This window comes from Chaetodon trifascialis, chromosome 9, assembly GCF_039877785.1.
Source record: "Chaetodon trifascialis isolate fChaTrf1 chromosome 9, fChaTrf1.hap1, whole genome shotgun sequence".
NCBI classification, from domain to species: Eukaryota; Metazoa; Chordata; class Actinopteri; order Chaetodontiformes; family Chaetodontidae; genus Chaetodon; species Chaetodon trifascialis.
The window spans coordinates 25,365,146-25,389,729 of NC_092064.1; the positions used below are offsets into that span (position 1 = coordinate 25,365,146).

The 24,584-nt window shown below is 43.9% G+C and overlaps 1 protein-coding gene across 1 annotated transcript in view; it reads left to right on the plus strand.

Moving 5' to 3' along the window:
- Positions 1 to 408: 408 nt before the first annotated feature.
- Positions 409 to 24,584, plus strand: part of LOC139336847 (LHFPL tetraspan subfamily member 6 protein) — a 42,337-nt gene continuing 18,161 nt past the window's right edge. The window contains exons 1-2 of the mRNA XM_070971119.1: positions 409 to 746; positions 1,571 to 2,088. Of these exons, the coding sequence (XP_070827220.1) occupies positions 1,704 to 2,088 (385 nt within the window). The 5' untranslated portion in view covers positions 409 to 746; positions 1,571 to 1,703. The remainder of the gene's footprint in view (positions 747 to 1,570; positions 2,089 to 24,584) is intronic.

A 24,584-nucleotide genomic window follows, 5' to 3' on the forward strand; every position in this document is an offset into this window, starting at 1 on the left:
TCTCTCTCTCTCTCTCTCTATATATATATATATATTCCACCCTCTCTCTTTCTCCCTCTCTCTCTCTCTCTCTCTCTCTCTCTCTCTCTCTCTATTCCACCTCTCTCTCTCTCTCTCTCTCTCTCTCTCTCTCTCTCTCTCTCTCTCTCTCTATATATATATATATATATATATATATATATATATTCCACCCTCTCTCTTTCTCCCTCTCTCTCTCTCTCTCTCTCTCTCTCTCTCTCTCTCTCTCTCTCTCTCTCTCTCTCTCTCTCTCTATTCCACCCTCTCTCTCTCTCTCTATCTCTCTATTCCACCCTCTCTCTCTCTCTCTCTCTCTCTCTCTCTCTCTCTCTCTATTCCACCCTCTCTCTCTCTCTCTCCTTGTCTCTCTCTCTCTCTCTCTATTCCACCCTCTCTCTCTCTCTCTCTCTCTCTCTCTCTCTCTCTCTCTCTCCCTCAGCAGGAATGTGGAAACGGGTCCAGTCAGTCAGCGCCGCGCACGTTTCTGCTCCGCACAGGAATGAATAATTGATCTCTGCCTCGGTTAAATGCATTGATCAGGAGGAGCTGATTTGTGGACGGATTCTGCGCTCACTTTTTGGATTTACGCTCTCAGGTCGAACATTTCTTTGCTCTTTTCCTCAACCGAAGAAAAGTTTGCTTTCCGACAAAACACAGCTGGAGGCAGCAGATGGAAATCAGCTCTCAGTGCACACCAAGCGCTCCTTATTCCGGAGGTCTACCAACATGTAAGCTTTCTCCTTTTTCCTTTTCTCAGCCTTGTTTTCCTTATTCACATTCCGACGGTGTGAGCTCTGCGATAAGCGCGTTCCGTGAGGTCACCCCTAACGAAAAATCACTATGTTCCCGTAGTGGCAGCTCCGGCAGTGAATCCACTGAGTGTGCAGTTTGCATTGGTTTTGTCATACTTAGTATGCTGTAGCCTCGTATGTAGTTTTGCTGTGATGTGACTACAGTATCATTTCAAAGTTTATTCCGGGAATGCTGCTGCTGTTTTCTAGAGGAGTTAACACTGTTTTAAAAAATAAAATAAATCCACAGTAGCGTTAAAATACCAGTTGTTTCACTAATAGGCTACTTGTCGGGATATATTAGTTGTTTTATTTTCTCTTAGCGGCCCTACAGCAAAGGGAAAGCCTTAAATTAATAACTAAGATGTAGATCAATCATTGACCCAAGCTTGTCAAACTTGTGTTGCTTATTTAATGACCTGCGTTTTGTAATTATTGGTTTGTTTTTGCCATATTATATAAATTAACTTCTAATTCTGTTGGACATTTTGAAAAACTAGATGTCGAATGAAACTTATGTCCAGTTTTGTTCAATTTACTTATCTGCTTACTTTGTCATTTAAGAAAAGTCTGAATTAATGAATAATGCTCTCTGACTGCTTTCTTTCATATCTGGGATTGTAGCTGCACATGTCACGTCTGGGTTACAGCTTTCTGGTTTTCAGCCTGTCAGTTTCTTTTATTCCCAAAGCCAACAACTTGCTCCCAGAGATGATTCTTCTGTCAGTGCTCAGTCCGGATGTCTCTCTTCCTCTTTACAGGGACCCGGAGTCACTGAGAAGGTGAAGGCTGCTCGTGTTAAATGCTCCCTGTGAGGCTTTCCACAACACGGCGACTGCTCATAAAACTGCTGTTAGTTCAGTGATTGTGTGAACCATCTGCATACTGTTTGCCATGGCGTCGAGTCTGACATGTACGGGTTTTATCTGGGCCCTGCTGTCCCTGCTATGTGCTGCTGCCTCCTGCGTTGGCTTCTTCATGCCCTACTGGCTGCTGGGGATGCAGATGGATAAGCCCGTGTCGTTTGGCACCTTTCGGCGCTGCTCCTACCCGGTGAGGGATGAGGAGAGGCAGGCCACGGTGATGCTGGAGCAGTGTGGGCGTTACGCCTCGTTCCACGGCATCCCAAGCCTGGAGTGGAGGATCTGCACGGTGGTGACTGGCGTGGGATGCGGCCTCCTCCTGCTGGTGGCGCTCACGGCTCTCATGGGCTGCTGCATCTCTGACCTCATCTCTCGCACAATTGGCCGCGTGGCCGGCGGCATCCAGTTCGTTGGAGGTAAGTTAAGTTTCTGTGATGTTCTGTTTGTGTTCGTACCTGCAACCAACCCGGATCCCACCTTCACACTGTGGTCAGTGGGCAGTTCTGCTCTGACCGAGCAGTGCAGAGGCTGTGATGACAACCACGAGGAGATCTGGGGAGTTTTGAACTAGATCACTTATTTTGAATGCTTTGCTTTGCATTGTGAGACTACAGATTGTCCAGAACTCCTAAGATGTCCATAGAGAACTGGGAGGTTTTATTGGCTGTAATTAACTTCTCATCAAATTTGGTTTAAAATCTCAGGCGACAAGGAGACATAGAAATCTTCATAGGCCAGCAAACCTGCCTTTGGCCCAGAAAAGCTGCTGTTTCCTCAGATAATCTAATTGTCAATGCATTTTTAAAACACACACACACACACACACACACACACACACACACACACACACACACACACACACACACACACACACACACAGAGTTCTGTACATTGCTTTTTTAGATTAAGTGACTTTGAAAGAATATTTTAAAATGTTCCACATTTACACCGTCAGTTGTCGATTTCATATAAAGTTTGCTGGTGCCAAAAGTGTCTGACAACGTTTGGGGAATTTGGTCAGTTCAGGCTTTGGTCCTATTTAGGGAAGCTTGGATTGGGCTGACATATTGTCAATAAGGAGGAACATATAATTTAATGAGGAAAGACGCTTCAGAGCAGCGCTGAGATTCATAACTGTTCCTATATTTCACTCTGTCCAATCATTTTTCTTACTGTTCCTCTTATGTGCAGCAGACTTTTGGCATCAGTTCACATCTTTTGTTCTTACTTTGACATGAAATGATGGAAAACTGAGTTTCATTTGACCTTCCCACATATTTCAGTGTGATTTTGTGCTCTGGGTTTGATCCAGAATGCCCCTTGAAGTCGAAAAGAAACCCACGCCCTTTGTCGGGCTCTTTGCAAAAATAGAGTCTCGTCCACACTGCAGTGCTGGCTTTGGAAATGTCTTTTTGTTTGTTTGTTTGATTACAGTAAGTGGACACGGCTCCACACGGCACCGGCTTTGTTTATGTGTACTGTTGGTTTTGCACATGTGCTCTCCCGGGACGTGAGGTCTGAGGGAATGCTTCCATTGAAGCTGCAAGTTTCTCTGCCCTAGTTTAAGAAGCTGCGGCGCTCCAGCCCTCTCATTAACTCCAAAACGTTTGCTCGCATACTGTGGCTCACCACTCTGCTATTTACAATCCCCATCACTTCAGTTTGGCTTTAAAAGTGATGTGATAGAAAAGCAGGTTGCAGGCAGATTTGACAGAGCTGCCAGGTTTTTCAGAAGACTGAATCTACAGAGGACCACCACAACACACCATGTCCTACTTCTAAAAGGCTTAGCTACTTAGGAACATCAGTATTAATGGTGTATAATATGGAGGATGATTAAGGTGAAAGCTGGCTGGTTTATTCAGAAATGTGCACTTTTATGTAAGGAGAGCTCCTTTTAAGCTCGTAGCAGCCCCATACATACAGCATTACCGCAAGATGCTATTTTGGGTTATAGGATTAAAAAATCCCTGTCTGTCTTTCTCGCGATTTCTCTCTTTCGCAGAGTCACAAATCCAGACACGCATGAATTTAGATGGAGGGAGAGCAAAGGAAGGCGGGGTACAATACAAGGGCCATTGCTGAGTACTTTTTAACTTGAATGGTGGTGAGCCAAAGGGCAGAAATGTCTCAGAAGGGCTAATTGGAAGTGACACAATTGTGAAGCTCAGTGGGCTCCTCGGTGTATTGTCTTGTCTATTATCACTTACAAAGCATGGAAATGTCGAAGGAGTGAGGGCTAAGTTGGGAAAGAGGGAGAAAGATAGAGTACCTGATGACTGAAACATTCAGCATTCACCTCTCATTAACCGAGAACCTCGCTGAGAAATAAAGATCCGCAGGGGGGAAGCTGAAATGTGTGCCTAGAGATATGATCAAATCTCGGCGATTAGCAGAAACAGGGAGAGGGAGTAAATGAGGCGAACAGTCGGTGAGGCAGCGCGTGCAAGCAGCCTCGTGGTTCACCGTCTGATGTCTTTTTTGTGTTTCCTCTGCACCTATTGTAGCCCACTAATGAAGAGTGTCTTACCAAAGAGGCCGAGGCCTCTGGGCTGCCACAAGTAAAACATCCACTTTGTGTCTGCGTGTAATTTATCTCAATCCCATGAAGTAGATTAGACCTGTAAGGATTTATCAGTGCTTTATCTCATTAGCTGCAGCCCCGACTGAAAGGATAACTTTTTTAACAATAACTATTATTGTTGGAAGTGTTGTTGTTTCCCTTTTTATAATGCTGCTTTCTTCAAGTTCACTATGGCCAAGTTGTTCCAGAGCTGGTTAATTGGTAATGGCAAAGGCCCAGATTTCGTCTACAGGCCAGAGAGTTAGAGTCTGAATATGAGACTATGAGACTGTTCTGGCTCATAAATCAAAGGCCCGAGAACTCTGTGCTGCTTACATTAAACAACTGCTTTAACTGTAGTTTCTTAGCTATGCAGCAACGCGGGCTCCAAGCGACTGCGGCGCAGACGGGATTTTCAGACATTAAAAGATTCTTGACTTGGCTTGGATTTTGTTGTGAGGGATTTTGATACCCCCCTGCAGAGCCTTTCCTTGTCTTTTGGGTGCCCCTAGCAGAGCTTTGCACAGCGGGGAGAAAGCTATTTAACGTTTGTTTTCAACAGGCGCTATTTAAGACCTCTGTGTACCTTTTAACATATGTTGTATTTCCCCTCAGCACAATAACCTGCCTTTAATTTCTGCTTTGGTGTCCTCTTTTGTTTGAACTCTTCCCAGGCTGCACCTGAAATGTAGTTTTGCTTTGACATTTTGCTCTTTGATTGCCTCAAGATGACTGACTGTTTGGCAGATCGTGTGACTGGATTACCAGTCTAGTCTATCACCAGTTAAATACGAGGCCAGTGATGTGAGCCTGGGGCCTCAACGAGTCCCTTTCTAATGGGCTAATGAGATGCTTCTTTCACGTCATGATGTTTCTGGTTGGAGTGGACGTATAAAAGTGAGATAGACTTTACTTACTTTCAAATGACAGCACAGCACTTAGAGTTTGCATGAACTCCTGCGCTAAAAGACAATGAGGGCTACATGCAAACTTTGGAAAATCAGGTGGAAATGGTTGTCTGTATTAGGTCCTTAGCTGAATTATAAGGGCAAATTAAAATAGCTATCTCTAGATTGTGCACTGGCTGATATTCTTATTATATAGATTTGATTGTGGAGGTCAAAGTATTTCACTTTTTACCTTCTCTGCACCAGCTGTCGTTGGTAGCATGAATTGCAAATTTACACTTAATTTATTTCACTGACAACTACACCCTGCTGACCTTTTAAGACGGTCAGTCAAATAAAACTGCTGTGATCAATAAACACCGGTATCAAAGGTTGAGTTGACGCCTAAATAACATCACAAGTCACATTAGGAGAGGCAGTGATAAAGCATTGTTCCAAAACATGCCTGAAATCTTTCAGAAATATTGCCTTGACCCTCAGAGAATGCCAGCTGGAGTGAAGTCATTTTAACTCTTGATGAAAATGTCAGGAGATGCAGCCCCTCAAGGCCGGAGGATGTAGGCTGTTTTTTATTGAGAAGGTGTTGAACTGCTGCGCACTTGGAACTGAAGGTGAAATGACAAGACAAACAATACGATGCATGATAAGCTGTACCTTTTTCAGGGAGTTCGTCGGGACAGCACGTCGGGTACAAGCAGAGGACTTCATATATATGAGCTGCTGCTGTTTCAGAGGAGGCGCAGACCTATGAGGTGTAGCGTCCCCGAGGGATGTAAAAACAGAAAAAGTTTGAAATAGCTCAACGCAGCATATATGGGAAGAATGTGGTCAGCTGGGAATCTGTAGTCTAATTTTGCCCTTCATTGTTGGGCAAAGTACCAAGAACTCCTCACAGTTTGGGGAAGAATGTTGGCCATTGCTGTGGGATGGGCTTAAAACGTTTATTATTGATTACAGGCATTAAACGTCTTTTACATTAAATATTACCCCTGGGTTCTGACTTTTCTTTGATGAAATTAGATCAGAAATTGTGGGTCTTTCTCATGCGTTTCTGCTTTTGGATGCTCCCATGTCGAGGTCTGTCAGAGTGAGATAGCGAATGTGTCATTTATTTGACATTTAAGAATTTTTTTGGTCAGTTGCTTTTTTGGGTTTTTTTTTTTCTTCAAAGCAGAATTGAAGAAATTGCTGAAACTTCAAAGACAATGAAAGTAGAAACGGAATTTAAGAAAAGTTAATGAAAGACTTGCCAGACTTGTTAGTGGAGGAAACAATGCGACGCACTGAGTCGAGCCTCCACATTGTGCACAGACTTGTTGGCCGTGCTGGTTGAATACTTCCCACACCGGCCTCTGCTGAAGCTGCAGTTGATCTGAACTATCAAATAATTGGCTGTGTTGCCTTCTGGGAAAGCTTCTCCATTTCGTTTTCTGGTTGATTGGCTCTGTTTACACCTCTGTGCCAGTGTCTCGTTTGCCCACACTGGTGTGGAATGTCACTAAATGAACGATAGGAAGCCGCGGAGAGAATACACACACATGAAATCCGTTTAAGTCTTTTAGGTCTTTTTCAGTCAAGTTTGCCTCCATTTTAACACTTACCACTTATTTGAGCAGCTCTGTTTCCCCCCAAGAGATGACAGGTAACATGCAACATGCTATATAGTAACCTGGGCACGTGCTGTTCAGGCCAGACAAAATTTAATTTACCACATCTGTCTGCACTACCTCTGTAGCTCAGAGTGTATGTCAAGGGCACGAGCATGAGCGATAAATTTAAAGACATGTAAATACATTACAGATGGGCTGCCATTGTGGCTTCCATAACGTTGCCAAGGGCTATTTGGCACAGGAGCGTGTTGTCCTGTTTGAGAACCATACCAGCACAGCCAGGAGCTTTGTCCTTGCGTCGGCTTTGTGAGTTCTTGCCAGCTGGATCCCACCCAGTCCCAGAGTGTGTGCTTCCACTCCCCTCACACCACCAGCACTCATATTCAAGAGGTACAACCAAATGAAATCGCATCCATATGAGGAAGGCTTTGGGATGAAAAGCTCATTTTTCTGGGGGAATATTCTGTCTGGAATGGTGTCTCTTGACACTCGTTGTTTAATGGTGTCGGATCACGAGACATTTCCGAGGCAATGGGTAAATATTCCCTGACATGCTGCGTTATCCTTTCACTCTCAAAAACCTATCTGTATTCCTTCCTCCTTGTAGGCCTGCCAGTTTGTTGTGATGATGATGGACTACACTGTCTGGTCTGCCATGTAGGCATTGCATAAAACTAATGAGATAGTGTCGGCCCATATGCTTGAGAGGAGAAAGTCAAGTCTTTTCACCGCGGACAAGACTTGCGTGATGGGTTTTCTTCTTGCTGTTCATTGCTCATGTTTCCGGCCACTGATGGTAATAAAGTGGACGTCTCTTCCTTTAGGTTGATTGATCAACTAAAGTGCAGACCACTCTTGTAACAGTGTAATGCACTCAATTCAGCAACATACAGTTCCCTCAAACCCCCACCAACATCCCCACAAGGGTGTTTGGAGTCAGAGAGCAGCGAAACGTAGCCTGTGCGGCATAGGCAGTCAATTTTCTCCAACGCTCTGGTCTGTCTTTCTCCTTCACCCTTCACTCTTTCTCACACATCCTTTACTGCCCCCCTTTTCTAACCTTTCAGGCTACCACGATATTATTTCCAGCACTCTCAGTCTTTAACTCTCTATTTCAGGCTTGCTTCACCTTTCCTCTAGTTCTGCTTTCCATCCACCCCTCCGTGTCCTTCCTCTCTCCTTCTCCAGCTCCTTCCCTCACTCTCCTCCTCCTCACTGTGGCAGTGCACATTGCTGTCTGCAAGCAGAAAAACAAATAGATTGGGCCAGTACTCAGTGACCCGAAGAGTGGACCTGGGCTCAGCCAGAAAGACAGAAAGAGAGACCGAATGAAAATAAGAGAGACAGAAATGGAGAGAAACAGGGCGGAAAGCCCAGCATCAACAGGGATTTAGTTCTGTCAAACAGGAAGTCTGGGGAACCAAAGGACAGACAGAAGGGTTATTTCAGTCTGTTTCTCTGTTAAGTCATTGTTTTCACTGCCATAGTAGCAGGCGTGCTGCATATCGGGTCGGTTTTGTCACTCGGACAGAACTGTTCCAGAAAACGTGTCTGGTGTGTCTGGATTCGTGTCTGGCATTACTGCAGCTATAAAAACAGAGAGCGAGGGACCCTGACAGTTGGGGGGAATTAATGAATTTTGGATATAAACTTGATACTGCTAATTTGGACTAAATTTCCAAGCTAAAATCTCAAACATTTGCTGGTTCCAACTACTCAAATGTGACAATTCTCAGTCTTTGTTTTTTGGCTGCTGGTTAGACAAAACAAGTAATTTGACTGGAGCATCTGGGAAATTGGGATAAGAATTATTTTTTTTTTTTTACCATTTTCTGACATTTTATAGACAGACTAATTCATTAATTAACAAAACTAAAGCCCCTTTTATACACCCTGTTCAAGGCAGTGATGCTGTGCCATTATTCTGCGTTACTGTTCTATGTAAAACGTACAAAGTGTGAGAACATCTTTAAGGTGGAGGAGCTGGAGCCACTGGACGCCGATGCTGTTGCGTAATATCACACCTCTTTTGCTACCAGAATGCCACCACACCATCCAAAATCAGACCCTACGGCAGCATTATGCTGGCATGAATGACTGAACCAAATTTCATTGCAATCCATCTTATAGTTGTTGAGGAAATTCAGTTAAAGTGGTGGACCGACTGACCGACGTTGGCATCACTAGAGCCACAGCGGTAGCATGGCTAAAAGGTAACTGGCATTGTCAGCTGCAGCCCCAGAACTCAGGAACATTATTAATTTCTTTGTGTAGCATTTGTTTTCTGAGACGATTACCTGGAACAGAGACGGCAAAGCACACAGAAAAGTAATTGTTAACACATATCACGTCTTTGCCGATGACACCTAAAGAATATGTGAATGAATCACTCCTCAGGCAGATGTTTAACAGATGCTGGAGGCTCCACTCCTCTGTGTCACTGACACCCATTGTGTAGGGCATGTTTTATATCACTGCCCCAGCATGACTTACAATGAGCAATACTTTAGTCACAGGTGGGGATACAACAATAAACCCCTTTCATGCAGTTTGAGCATCCTTGTTTCTGTGGCAGATAAACCCTGTCGTGTGGACAGACAGAAACACAAAGAGAGCACAAGGGAAAGAAAAAGTACCTGTTTTTCTGAACTTCACCACATGTTATTTCTAATTAGGGATGAAGAAAATGGAAAGCCCACATTTGACCCGTTAGCTATCTCTGAGGGAGTCAGAGGCATGAGTCGGCTGAATACATGAATAAGTATGGATTGGATGGATTGGGTCTGAGCCCTGTGGGATAAAGTAGTTTGCTCAGTATTCATACCCTATTTTACAGTCTCAGAGGCACCATGCCTTTAACACTACAGTTAATTATACCCTGTTCTTCCCAGTGAGGGAGAATGTGGGGTCAATACTCCTTTTGTGCTGCCTCCTCGCAGGTCAAATAGCAGGCCAGTGAGGAAATAGAATATGGGCTGGATGTATGGAGACAGATCTGCAAATAAAATAGCAACGCAGAATAGCCTGGAGAGGAGTCTGTTTTGGTGGGAAAGGAATCCATAGCAATTGCCTGCCTTTAGTTTCTTTACCCTCAAACCATAGATTCATTATAAAATTGTAAACCTTCATATCTAAAAGAGGCGATGCAAACACATGCTAAGTCATCTTTCTCCTTTTCTCCACTTTTGACTCTAAGATGTCTCTTTTAATTTGACTCACTGTGTCCCGAATATCTACTGCACTTTATCCCTGGATGGCCAGGAATAGCATTAAGAGCTGCATGGTAGGTAATGTGTGGAAAAGAGCCGCCTCTGTCCCCTGGAGAATTAGATCAGGGTCAGTGTGCAGCTCTGGGAGAGACACTTTGTGCCTCAGTGGGTCACACAGAGACATGTGGCCATGCTGCTAGACAGTGAAGACAGGTGAAGGTGGCATAAAAGGCAGCTGAAGCTCAGATCAGAGGAGGACAGGGGTCACCTGTGCACATGCTTTTGTTTGTCAAGAGCAGCCCACAGTCTGTGAATGACTCAGTGACAGTAGTCGCATACGTAAAGAGGACATGTGCTTAAAGTGTGAGTGTGTTGCTCCTTGTGTCTGTGTTTCTTTGAGAGTGCCTGTAGTGTCGCCTGCATGTGACTTGGTGTGTTAATATCCTGTGTGCTGAGGTTGGTGCCTGCCTTAGCTGTCTGCCTTAAGTCATGCTGGGAATTTAGGGTAAATATATTCTGTTGCCCCACCCCCCCAACTTCCCCATCCTCAGCGACACTGCAAGTTTAATTCGAGGCCTTTAATGAGTGCGCTTGCACGTGTTCCACAAGCCAAAGTGTTTGAATTGAATGCATTTCACAGCTTTTCTTTTGTTGTCTTTACAGCAGAGGGCTAAAATCTATATTTAACTTGTGATTGTGAATGCTAACCGAGTCAAGGATCATTATGAATCCATCTTATATAAATTACAGGCAGCAAGACTCTTGAGAGAATGAGTGTTTGTGAGTTAAGTGATCAATACAAATAAGGCTTCATTTGAAGGAGAGGAATGTGCATTGTGGGCTTTTTTGAAGCCTTGCAGAAACACACCATCAAAGGCACCTTGGCTTAGTAATAAGCAAAATGTCACTCCTGTCATTATCATAAAACGACAACCCTGTAATTGTGCTGCATGAAATTATGTCTCAGGAAAAAAATGTGCATGCCTCAGTTTTTATAAAGCTGACACAAACTGAAGAATAAAATCCATTTTTAGGCCCTCGGCTGTGCGGGCTGGGGAGGGTTTGGTGTTTGGGTGGAAGGCGACACAGTGTGACTCCAGTTTTGCTTTGCTTCCCAGACTCTCATTCCAGCTGGTCAGCAGCAGTTGGGTGGGCACTCCCATGATAGGATCTGGTTTCCACAGCAGCAGGGGGTGAGAGAGAGAGAGGAGGGAGAGAGGAGGGAGAGAGGAGAGAGGGTCAACATTTGGAGAAATCCCCAGAGTCTTATAGCGGTCAGTGTTCAGTTGTTTAACATAAACAAGTGAAGCTACAAGTTGCCTTTAGATTCAAGAAATAAGACACCAACATTCTGCTGATTGTCAGTCAAGCTCCCGAAGTCTATTTTTACTCTTCACAAGCAGATTTAAGTCAAGCCTCAACAGTTAACAGTTCCTTGTTTCCTGCTTTTCCTGTGAACCCGAAAGAGAATGAAATTCAGCAGCTACAGCAAGACATAAACAAAACTCAGCAAGAAAGAGTTCGAAGTTAGGCCCTATCTAGCCTGCAGACAAAGGCTGTGAAAAAGCTCTGGAATAAGAGGCCCCAAGATGGGACGTCCTTTCAGTCCACCATAAGACAGAGTGGCTGGATGTATTTTGAGCCACTCTTTCCAAAATGCAGCTCCGTGAAAGCATAACACAAGGTCTCTGGAATGCACAAAGTGAGCTTCATCTCAGAGACAGTCCGAGAAGAGGCTATAAACAGGACAGAAGACGCGCTCTACCCATATTTGTATGTGTTTATGAAGAAGCAAGAGCCAATGGCCATATTTAGGATTGTTTTGAAAAACAGCTCGGTGGAAGAGCTCGGTCTGAGGTTTGGAAACCATTATTAAATACCGTGCAGAGACAATAAATAAATGAGAAATTAAATAGTGTTGGAGTCCAAATGTGAGGAACTTGCCTTAATGTGTTGTGTCAGATGCAGTTTCACATGACTGTATGATGGGTGGGGATAATGTTATCAGCAGTGATACCTTATCTCTTTCCTCACCTGTTAAAAGAGCAGAGAATGTGAGTGAAGACAATCCACCCCCCGTGCCTGCTCCGCCTCTTCCTATAACACGTTCAAGCACTTAATTATCGTTACTCACATATTCTCTTTTCTGTTTTCACTTATTTCTTGCTTGACTCGTCCGTGTGTTCTTTTGCTTGCACAGAAACAAAATGTCACAGAAAGGCGAAATGAAAAGCGAAAGCTGAGAGTTCTGCTCCGTTTCCAAAGGCTGGATGGGAACAAAGGTGCTCTTTGATCCAGCAGACTGACTTTGCTCTCTGCACTAATTCTAGGTCTGAGCCCCCCCTCAAAAAAAAAAAAACACCCAGTTCTTGTCCCATGGGCTTGCTGGGGGTCTTTGTAGCAACAACAACCTGACTGTAGTCACAGTTACACCAGAATACTACAGTAAGTTTTCCTGGAAATGATTTAGACTCATACTGTGACTGAGCTCAGGGCTTTTTAATCACATATTCCAGCTATTGCTTGAACTGGCTCACGAGTTGATGTCTCTAGCAGGAGATGGTGTGGATGAATCGAAATGATTAAATATGAGTTATCCTCAGGCTTTATAAACTCACCAACATAATGAAAACACCAATCTCCAGTGTATAGCTCCAAGATAATGCAAGCACTGACCACCATCATTTGTCTGCTTTGTGTTGTGGCTTTCATTGTGAATAAATCATCGCAGGACAAAGTAATCTAAGTCCATTCAAAAGCGAAAATGGGATCAAATTAATTTATTCTTGCCAGTGTCTGAGCTGTTATAGTTCCAGCATCTGAAAAAAGTATTGATTTTTTTTATGAAATACATAAACCTCATTACAGTCTCCACACTCTAGTGTTATAGCATGACTGCCTGTATGTAAGCACCATTACATGGGCAAATTGGAGGGGAGCCAGAAAGCTTTTAACAGACACAACTAAAGACAAGTCACCTGTTAAGGTGGAGTAGAATGGAGGATTTGTAATTACAGAGTGATTATACGTGGAGTCAAGCCCTTGGGAGGTGAAGCGTATTGCTCCACTGCCATCTACTTATCGCCTGCACTGCCAGCTAAGACTTTATCATTAGTGAATGTGTCACTATCATGACTGTCCTGATAGCGCTACTCTAATGCTGCTCCTTTGTTGGCATTCCCCTCAGGGCAACTCCCTCTCCTGCCTCCCGTCTCTGTGCTAGAGCACGTCCATGCAGGAAAATTGAAGACATGGCTTTTATTAGAAAATTGCCAGAAAGGCTTCTCAGATTGAATTTGGCTCTTTCACATGGCACGCACTTCATGTGATTCTTTCTGGACGAAATTACACAAATAAAAGGAGATTCGGCTGATTGCTTGTCATAACAACATGGTTTCAGTCGCTGGCTGAACCGTTCTGACAAAATGATGGCAGGTTAGGATTCTGTGTCATTTTTTCTAACACTGCCGAATCTCCGTGAGAGCTGCCGCATCAGGAAGTGAAGTCCTCCAAAGCTGTTCTGCTCAACATGTTTCAGCCTGACCGTGATGGGCTTCACCATCTGACATTTGAAGATAACCGCAGAGTAAGTGGCCGCAGTGTGTTGGTTTTTTTTTTTTTTTTTTGGTCAAACAGAGAGCACTCAGCCTGACTCAGGATAGATGCCGAATGGCTTGTCGCGTGCAAAGAGGGAGATGATAGAAGCCGAGAAGTCACCGGCACTCAGGTCCGCGATAACATGGTGCAGACTGTCCATCGCACAGCACAGTGGACAAAGCGTAGGTTGGACTATTTTGATTGCCTGCCTGATACCTGATTTTTGATTTGATGTCATATCAACGTCTTTTTCTCAGTCGAATGGCCCGGAAATGAAAAATTACCCAATGTGTTTTTTTTTCCTGCCTCTGCACCTGCTTCAGCTGTCTGATGTGAGGTGGCTATTGCAGAGGTAGGCAAGTTTGACGCGCTGCACGTCACCCATGAGCAACAATGCCATCCAGTAAACTGACCCAGGCTGGGTGTACAAAATGTCAATAACAGCAGAGACAGCTCCGTGGAGCACAGAGCCCACGTAGTACCCTGCTGGGTTTTGGCCGCTAAATGTGCATTATTATCCCAGCATCTTCCCCTTCAAGCCTCCACTGTGTCTAGAGCTCTGAAATCATTTAGCTTCCACTTCCTCAGGCAATGCAGTTGAAGATGAGTTATCCGTTATTCTGCCTGTCAGAAAAAGCTAAGAAACAGCTGAAAAGCATGTGGACTGGTTGGCTGTTGATCTATGCTGGAAGTGTCCACTAGGACACAGGCAGGATTTTATTATGTATCTTGGCAGATGCATCCCATCTGATTAGACCAACTTTTAGATCAGACTGCAAAGCGAGAGCTGTACCTCTTAATGAAAATGAAGTGGCTGCTCTTCTGGTGTGTCTGTTTAGATGATTTCAGTCAGTCTGATTGTTGAATGTTGGTGAAAAATGTCCACAAAGGAGGTTTATCTTAGAATTTTTTGGCCTGGAACTAAAACCTGATTTTTACTGTGGATGTTTATATTACTGAAGACTTGTTAACTATAGCATAACTGCACTGAATATGACTTTACATGTAAGCGAGTTATCTGTTGGGAAAAAAAGACACCACATCAACAGAATTGGGATGAGTCATCTTTGTAACAGCGTACAGTGTGTCTGCGTTGAGTTTCCCTCGAAAGCTGCCAGCAGCCATATAACTGTAAGGCATTAACACGATTATATTTTCAGCCAATTTGGGATTGAAAATGTGTGGTTTAAAAAGATGGGAAAAACAGTGGAGACAACAGTCCGAAATGAAATGTTGAAAGTTTCAAAGGAAACCTGACAGCTAATTATTTTAAAGGACTGCATTCCTGAGGGTTTGGAGCTTTCATATGCTGCTGTGATTCTCACACTTTCTGCCTCTTCTTCGGGCTCCCAACTCAAAAGAAAGCGTGCACTAAAGAAAAATGCCAAATATATGGTCACTGGTCAGTCCACAGCTCTGTTCTCTGCTCTCCAGGGACGCAGTGAAAGACTGGAGAGGAACTGAGCACTTTTTCCTGAGTAGTTGTCGGCCAGCTACTAGCAGCCGGTGCATGAAGATTTCCCAGGTGGCATACATTCAGTTTGAAAAGATGCACTTACACTACACATGTGCCACTTCAAATGAAAAAGGCAATGATCTTTTACAATTACTTTCAGCAGAGTCGCAGTGAAACACTTTTCACCGCTGCAGTGTGTGATAGAGCGATAACAGTTAGTCAATAGAGCCCAAAGTAAAAACCTGTGCGTTTTGATAAGAAAACCAGATTCAGAAATGGGAAGAAGTAACGGGGTTGTGTTTCTCATAAACTTCTTTAGGCAAGAGTTTGTGATTTCCTTTCTAGAAAAAGGGCTTCCTCTCTGAAATCTAGTCAGAAGCTCCCTTGGGTTTTCACAAACATCCTCTGTCTTGGAAGGCAGCTGAACAAAACAACAATTCAAACCAGACTTGCACAGAGGTATCATAAGGATTTAAAGGTGTGCTGTCGTCGAGCCAAAGTATTCAAGCAGTCGTCCTTCCCACTGTTTATTGATGGGCTCTCAGCAGGGTGTTGCTGAGTCTGGAAGACACCTGCCCTGAGCCACAACAATCTCTAATCATGATCAAAGCTCAGATCCGTCAGCTGGGAGCCTGGTAGTGTCCTTGCTCTAAGCTTTGTTGTTTTGAGCACGCTCTTCTCCCCTTGCCAAGCCCTGCAGGCACTTACACAGGAGGCGAGTGGGAGTCGTGGGGACAGTGCACGGTGTAGACTCAGACACAGGTGGGCACCCAGCCCAGGCTTGTGACAGGGGCGTCTGCAGGACTCATTGATCTGTGGAAAGAGATATACATCCTCTGCTGAGCTGCCGTCAGACTGCTGTTTGTCACTTGTGGTGATGAGCAACTTTCTGCTGCCTCACTGTGTACTCAGGATGTGTTTTCCAGGTTTTTTCCTTGTGCTTTTTTTGGAAATGCTGATCTGCATTCTCTCATGCATCCAGCCTTTGACCTTGTGCTTTTGTCTTCTGTTTTAAAAATCCAGCAAATGATTGATCCTTCATCGTGCGTCTCGCTATGAAGGCACTCTCCTCGCCCCTCGCTAAGCGTATCACCCGCTAACATCCTCCTCTATCTCACCGCTTTGCAATAAACCTTGAGCTTGGAAAGTAACACCTAACCAAGGGCATCGCGTCGCGTGCAGAGCAGGACTGTGATTCATTGGCATGTATATGAACGGCCGTATATCTTCAGGAAGCAGTAATAGGTGGGGGTGGTGAGGTGAACATGGGGAAAATGGGCTGCTGTCGCTTGAGTGGCTGCTAATGTGATCCTTCCAGTGATAATTTGAAACAACTGGAAAGACGATCTGTTACTATTACGTTCTAATGGCCTTAATAAAACCAATGAAAAGCCTAAGGCAGTAGGTTTTTCATGATCAATATTGATATGCATTTCCATGAGCCCAAGGCGATGCCTTTAAATAACTTGTTTTGTCCAACAGTTAATACCCAATCCTATTCCGTTTCATATTGTGTAAAACAGGGAAAGGTGGTAAATCTTCATAGTAGTAATAGCTGGAAATATACATTACTTATTGCATTTGAATTTTTGTGTTGATTAAATAATTGATTATTTGTGTCAAAAATAGATCTGTGTTTTCTCTACATTACCTGTAAGAAGGGTTTTAAACATCACAAGCACTGGATCACATGTTGGCTGCTCCACTTTTGAAGTAGAGACAAACACTCCGACCTCTCTCCACCATCCCATTGCTCTCTGCTGTGGCACGTCAACTGTGATCCAGACCTAATCTACCAGCCCAATAGTGAGGTCCCTGCAGGGAGCCCGGGGGCCCCAGGCCCAGCACTATTGCCTCATCCGTCTTCAAGACAGGCTACAGGCAGGGGCCAGCCTCGCGCCTGTCCCGTCGTGCTTGCATATGCAGAGCTACGAGGGGAAGCTGAACCCTAAAGCCTTCATCTGGTCACCAGGTGGGCACCGGGGCAGTGGCCTGTCTCTTCCCCCACACTCTGTTGGTAAGCGTGGAAATGAAAATCAGTGGAGATGGCCATTTTCCCCTGCAGGGAGCCTGCAGCATCCTCAGGGGCAACAAGCAGACGTGACCGCACTAACACTCAGAGGTGACGATGAGCAAATAGCTTTGCTGTTTGTGCAGTTTCCTGCTTTCACTTCGGGTTCCATTTTGTTGGGAAGCTGCTCAGATGTCTCACATAAATGTTTGCTCAAACAACATTTAATATTTTTGTTTTCTTGCTGTGGTAAATTTCAGCCATGCCGCAGCTTTGTCACGTTGCCACGTTAGTGCAAACAATCAGTCTCGCACTTATGCAAACACAAGCACATGGTGCCGAAGCAGCCAAAGATGCCCCCGCCACCGTGTTTGTTCTCCATTACTTTAAGATTTTAGGAAGACCAAGAACTGTTTGCAAGTCATTTGTGTGCTTTTTTGCTGGGTTTTGTCAAACAATTCGTCTGACTGCAGTTTGGAGGCTTTCATGTCTGTTCCAGCAGCATCTTTGTGAAGTCAGCATGAACAAGTTTGCAGAGTTTACCCGCACTCAAATTAAACAGTGCAAAATTAAACAAAACATACACAAAGAGTAGATGCTGACTTGGAGATGCTCAATCCAGCAAAACTGCATTATTATAGTTTCATTTATGACCAGAAATCTTGATAAAAAGCCTTTATTTTGCAGAAAACACAATGACAAAGCACAGTGACACAATCTTGCTGGGGTTTTTTCACACATTGTATATAGTTTAACATGTAGCATTAAAGCTTCACCACACTGCAGCAGGCAGCCGGCCAGCCTCATGGTGAGTTATTTACTCTGGCAAGTACACTCAGAAAGTCTTGCAATTGTGACAAAGTGACTGACATGTTGCCCCTGACAAGGCTGCTGGAGGCTGAGCTCCTTGTTTGTTCCCTTCGAGAGGAAGTCAAATACAGCTTCAACAAACTTCAACTTAACACCGCAGTGAAGGAGACAAAAACTTTTTTCAGCTGGAGCCAGATGCTGATTAATCATCAGATTAGAAATTTTAACAATTTTGACCTTTTTTGTCAGCGGAAAAAATAACCCATTAAATGAGGCATTTGAGATAGCGGCTCATCTTTGACCGTCCCTTCCCTCATCTCTCCCCACTTCTCTCTGCACCAGCACACTGGATAAAGAATACATTAGAGGGTAATGAAATAAGGGCATTTAACGAAAGATTTGAATTGAGTGTCAGTCATGGGTAGACGATCACATTACCAGTTGTCCATTGCAGTGACTTTCCTTCCCATTAAGAGGTATTATGATCTCCTCTGAAATGTAATTATAGTGGAAATGGGCTCGTGTCCGTGCTGCTGAAATGTTCAGGAATATAGAGAGAATTTTATTTAGCTATATATGGCACTATATATTGCATTTTCTCATTGTCAGTGCCTGTATGTCTCTATTTGGAGGCTTCATTAGATCAGAAAATCATCGTTTGGCAGCTCAGCTCTCCTGCCCTACATTTCCTGTGGAGTGCATTTACATGAAATGAAAGAAATTGCCACCTACACTGCCTCCATTTGTCGGTACAAATCCTTGAAAACCCTGCACATTTTTATATTGAGGTAAGAGGTGATTCAGATGTGGAAGTCAGGGGCTAAAGATGTTTTTCAATCAGCCTCTTCCTCCTCTGTGCCTCAAACCTCAGCTCTGTTACCTCCAGTCTGTTCCCCTTGCAGGGGCTGCTGAAGGTTGATGGGAGCTGAGGCTGGGGGAGGGTTGTGTGGAAGGAAAGGGGCTCTGGAGGCCACCCGTGGAATCCTTGCATTCCAGCAGAGAAAGTGGGAGGGATTTTTTACACCTCCACAGGCTCCAGACTCCCCCTCCTCCCGATGCCTCCCAGCCAGCATCATAAACTGTGCAGCAGCAGCTGGTGTCAGAGAGAAAGACAGAGAGTGGAGCGACGCCCTGCTATCTCACTTACCATCTTTTTTAAATAAAGGCCAGTAAGCAGAGTGGGGGGAGATTACACAGAACAGCAGAAGATGTGGCACCCATCCCTACAGCGAATCACCAGATGGAGCAGATCTAAATCAAGTCCCTCCTGCTATAAATACAATGGAAAACAGGCAGATACAGGGAATAATAAGCGGCAGCATATGCCGTGGTCAACCTCTGTGGGTAGAAAGGAGTGCTGTTCTTCCATGCTTTGCATTTCTCCTCTGAATTCATCCATGAAGGCGCTCAGTTTAGCACGCACCACAGCAGAGGAAGCCCTGGCAGCAGGACATGTCAATCAGACCAGTGGCCCTATTTCGGTTTTGTCCTTTAAGGAAAAACAAGTTGTATCCAATGAAAATTAAATTGTGTGATAAAATGCTGCATTCACCTTTATGGTCCAAAAAACTACTCGATACTACAAGGGACTCAGTGCCTTTTAGCTCTGTAATTAAATGTTGTACAAGGGCTAGTCGGGTTAAATGCTGCTATGGTTGGTGTTTTTCCCCCCTCCTATCGGGTATCATAATCTCTGGATGGATGGAGGAGGGTTTCCTTTGTTGGCCCATAAGGATCAATTAAGCCATCAGGAGGGAGAGACAGTAATAAGACGTGTAATGGAAGGTCCCTGTTCCTGGAGGAACAGTGTTAAATTCATCACCGCCTCATGTTCACACATTTATCACTGGCACATTACAACTTGCAATCAGTCACAGATGTCAGGGGTGGTGCTGACTCTCTGTCACTCCTCATGTCCTGACACTGGTATCAGTTACTGCATAATTCATTTAATGTTCCTTCCTACACATTGCTGAGCTCTATGTGAGGATCTCATGTGAATGGATTAAATTAATCACTTAATCAATTATAATATTGCAACATGAAATTTTATAGTATCTTTAATTCACAGATGGAAGGTTTTCATCACTAAATGGGTCAAAGCTCAGTTCACTTTCCTCATAACATGATGCCTGTGCAGAGGAAAGACAGTGGTAACACCCTCTGATTCGACACGAGTTTCCAGCTGCGAGTAGCACGCTCAACACATGAAGTGTGAATATGAATGTTTCATCTTCACATCATAACACGTACTCCACTTGTCTGTCTGCCACCAGAGTTGGGCAAATTTATTGTCAGCTTTTTCTCCAGATATCGTTTCACACCTCTTTTCACAAGCTGGTTTCATTCTAACACTGCTTGTTCCCAAATGGGGGGGGCGGGGGGCTGTTTGTCAGAATAAACAAAATAGCAAAAAGCTGAACTAAGGCGCTTGGTGTATTTGGATTTGTATTCCGCCCAAGCAATCACAATACAGCCCAGCTCCCAGGCCGAGGAGCTGGTGGGTGAGTTTTCATTTTGTGTTGCCAGGGTGAGCTGCAACAACAGTTTAAATTCAGCATTTCAGAGTGCACTGACCAAAATACTGCTCAGCTACACCTTGTAATTTCTGTGTTTTGGAATAAAATGGTTTGCCCTCACAGCCAACCCACAAATTTCACTCATCGTGGTCTGGCAAGAATTTCAGCCATGCTGTTCAACCGTTGACGGACAGTGGTCTCCTTCACTCATGCATCATTATAATCCCTTCCTGCACCTGACTGGTTGAACACACCACTCACTTGGCTGTCATTGGTCTTTCCACCAGCTACAGTACACAACAGCCATAGTTTGCACTGTCAACTTTCTCATAAATTGTCCTGCAAAACTGGTCAGGAACGACCTGTGTAGCTGCAGAGCCACCCTTTATTTTACACCCACAATGGCTCAAGTAGTTATTCACCAGTGCAGAGAGTTTTAACTCATGTTATCATCTAAACTGCTCCCCATAGTTCAGTACTGGTTTGCCAGCTGTCAGGCGGAGAGTTTACACACTGTCTGCTGAAGTAAAGATGATCATCTCAGGGGCTATTAGCCCTCCAGGCAAACTTTTACTTTCCTGAAAAACAAAAGCATTTTGATGATGATTTCATGATGCCCAAATAGGTTTAAATAAGAACTCACATTTTCTCCCTCTGAGGCTGTTATCAAGTAAAGCTGACTTTCTTAAGATACCTGTTTACATTTCAGAATGAAAACTCTGTTATCCCACTCCAATATCTTGTTTCAGTAGGAAACAGGTATTAAGGAAGTTAGGGCACAATTTCATGAGCCTATAGGTCTTACAAAGGATACTTATTTTAGTTTTTGATGCAGGATGCACATTTTCTAGAGCTTATTTTTACCGTAGAAGAAGAGGAGGAGGACTGTGTTATGTCAAATAAGCTGATTTACAAAGAAGTTTGAAACCCTTTGTGAGGTTAGAGGCCAAAGCCAGCAGCAGAAGAATGTGCCACCTGTTATGCAGTGAGCCTGTATACAATCTGGTCTAGTCTAATTATTACTCTGCTGCCTTGTTGTGCTTAGATATTGTATAAGAGTTGGTATGTGTCTGTATTTTCTATATACAATTGGAGGACCTTGTATACCTGGTTTAGTGGATCTGTTAAAGAAAACATGGAGATCGGAGACGCTGTGAGTCTTGCGGAGCGCTGCCTGTGTAGTTGGCCTTGCCATATGGTGTTGGTGAAGGAGCCAGCGCCTGGGGAGGATGCAGCCGTATGGTGGCAGGAAATACACAGACACAGCAGTATGGCGAAACAAGAGCAGAGGAGGAATGCAGGTCTCAATGCAAAAGCAATAGACCCAACATGAGTCCATGCAGACAGACAGAGACAAATGATGAATGAATGGAAAGGGTCAAAAATGACACTCTTACCAGGGATGTAATATTGATAGAAAAATCTATTGATTTGAGAAATAGAATTAAAAGAAGTTGCTATGCTACAACAGGCAACCGGCAGCTGAAATAATCATTCGCATTCATAATCTTACAATGGCATATTAGGGCCACTGCAGGATAAGAAATATTTATATATATATATATGTAGGACTCAGGGAGGGGCTGATATTCAGAGAAAGGATTTAAGTTGGAAATATTTGAGAAAAAATTGATTGGAAGGATTAAACTTAAAAATGTGTTTTTTGTCAGCCTGATCTCACCACAGACGCTGCTGCCTCCCCTGTGTTATGCCCAGAATCACCTCGTTAGTTGAAGAATTTACCCATAGGTGTTACCAGCAGTATCCTTGCTCTGTCCATTGCGTTGTAGTTCCTGATGAACAAAAGCTATCACCTCACCCTAATCAATACGTGGTTTTCTTCTGAATAGGCCCGTTGATAATATGATGATTCTGGGCTAAAATCGCCAGACATAATACACAGCAAGCGTCAGAGTCTGTGACGTGTGAGGTTGATCCGACCTTGCGAAGTGAAGCGATGTTGATCTGGTCCCCCCAGCGGTGACTCCATGGCTATGGCCTTGCTTCAGGCTAAATTACACGGCCTGAAATTATAAAGTGCACATCAATTTGTTTGCTCTGCGCGTGGCCATAAAGTCCAATGTCTTTTGATTCATTTGTCTGCGTCTGCATCTTTTCTCACTGGCTTCCTGTCCCATTAAACATCGCAACAAAAGAGCTCTGAAAAAACCTTTTTTTCCTCTAAAGCGCCACAAGCCTCTTATTGAATTCAGCCTGTACCACGGACTCATCAGTGACACCACGAGTCAGGTCTGCTGCCGTTTGACATTTTAAAGGCATTTCTCTTCTGCTCTCCTTTACACACTTGAAAAAAAAAAGATTGTCGAGCTCTCAGAGGATTGATGAGGGACTACAATCCCGGACAGAAACCAGCCCGAGGAATCTGTTAGCAGCAGTGAAAAGGTGGGTGAGTGGGTGGGGGTAGTTCTCCTGTATTTTGTGTGACCTTTTCAGAACGATTCTGAAGATTTTGGTGCCATCTGCGCCCTCCGGGTACCACTAATCCCATTGCTGCTACACTCAGCAGTAATGGGTGCCTTAAACCTTTGCAACATGCCCCTGATCTTTGTTACACACTCACAGGAACACACTCCTTTCGTTGTAGTCGTTTCCACTGGAGTGCATCTTGTATATCTTCCCTTTTTCTTCTTCTTCTTTTTGCATTAATGTCAGTGTTTTGTAGAGTGATTTATAGTTAATGCTTACTCTAGTTTTCTGTGGACATTTTTGTCAAAACAAGATGAGTTTTGCAAGAAATGATATACTGTTTATCACGCTGCTGCTCTGTAATGCTTACTGCTCAAATACCTAAACACACACGCACACATTTGATTATCATTTAAATGTAGACTTTTCAAAAACCTCAAATAGGTTTTTCCTCATTTTGACCTGAACTTGAATGCAGTATGGATGTATTTATTGTAGCTGCTGCATCAGTTTCTCCACATCTCAAAATGCATTTTCAGCCAGGGCTGACTCTTTATTCTTGTGCATTTTCTCTTAACCTCGTCGGCCAAGCTTTGAAGTACTCCCTCCTTTCTAAATGAAGCTTTATTTGTGTGTTCACTGACTCACTTGAGCTGTCACGTTCATGCCTATGTGCCTTCCATGCCGAGGCTCCAAAAGAAAAAAGCATCTTTTGAGACAGAATACTCTGGTCGCAGCTGAGAGGAAGCCTTTTTTAGCTTTGGCTTCGTGACAAAAACTGAACGTGGTGCTAAAAAAAAGAAGGCATTCCAATCCTGTATTGGACAAAGGAACCACAAATAACAGGATTTATGAATTAATGCTCTGGTGTGAACTGATTCTTCGTAAGTACACTCACCTCCCCTCAGCCGTCAAAGTCAGCATTATTCTTGATGTTGGTGATCTATCCTTGGCATTCTGTTTCTGGCAACTTAATTTCCACTCTTAACGTGACAATCCGGAGAGCGTGCCGTGTGTCAGAAAAGGTTTAGCAATTTGTTTTGTTTGACACTTGCTTCAGCAGCTTAGTTTCCTGTCAAGTGTGTTGCAGCTGCTGCAGGTTTTTCTGCTTTTCTTTCCATGACTGTTCACCTCATTTTCCTCTGCTCTGCATTCCCCAGCATGGAAAACCCAACTCCTGTGCCCTGACTCTGTTTTCCTCTCCTCATGGCGAATGAGATATAGTGGATGATCAAAGTCTTTCTTCCTCATTGTGTTGGAGGAAAACAGAAAGACGCTGCAGGATATGGCACAGATTTCTCTCTAGTATATACTCTACTGCCAGAGCAGCTCTTCATATTATTCTCCTTTGTTTTGTTTATTTTAATGATAATTATTTTCACTGCCAACACCTTAAAATTGGTGCGGGCAAAAGATCCTTCCTCAGTCATCAAGAGACCACTTGAAGCGAAACAGAGAAGCATGAATTGCGATATTAAACCCGGGGGGAGCGTTTTTGCCTCTGTTTGATAATTCCCTCGTAATTTGAAATCATTTTCAGAGGTAGGGGGTGATGATGAAGAGATTTGTGTTTGGAGCTGCAAGTCATAGTGATAACAATCACACAAGATTGACAGTCCAGCAGCGAGAGGGGAGCCAGAGCTAAACTCTGCTGGGTGTGTGTGCACCGTGGCCGTATGCAATATTTTCTCCTCGCCTGTGATTTATTATTGTGAAGCTTTCATGCAGGATAGGTTTTTTGGTGTTTTTCATTAAACTGGCTCAAGTGTGTAAGTGCGTCCCTGAGGAATGATTCATCACCG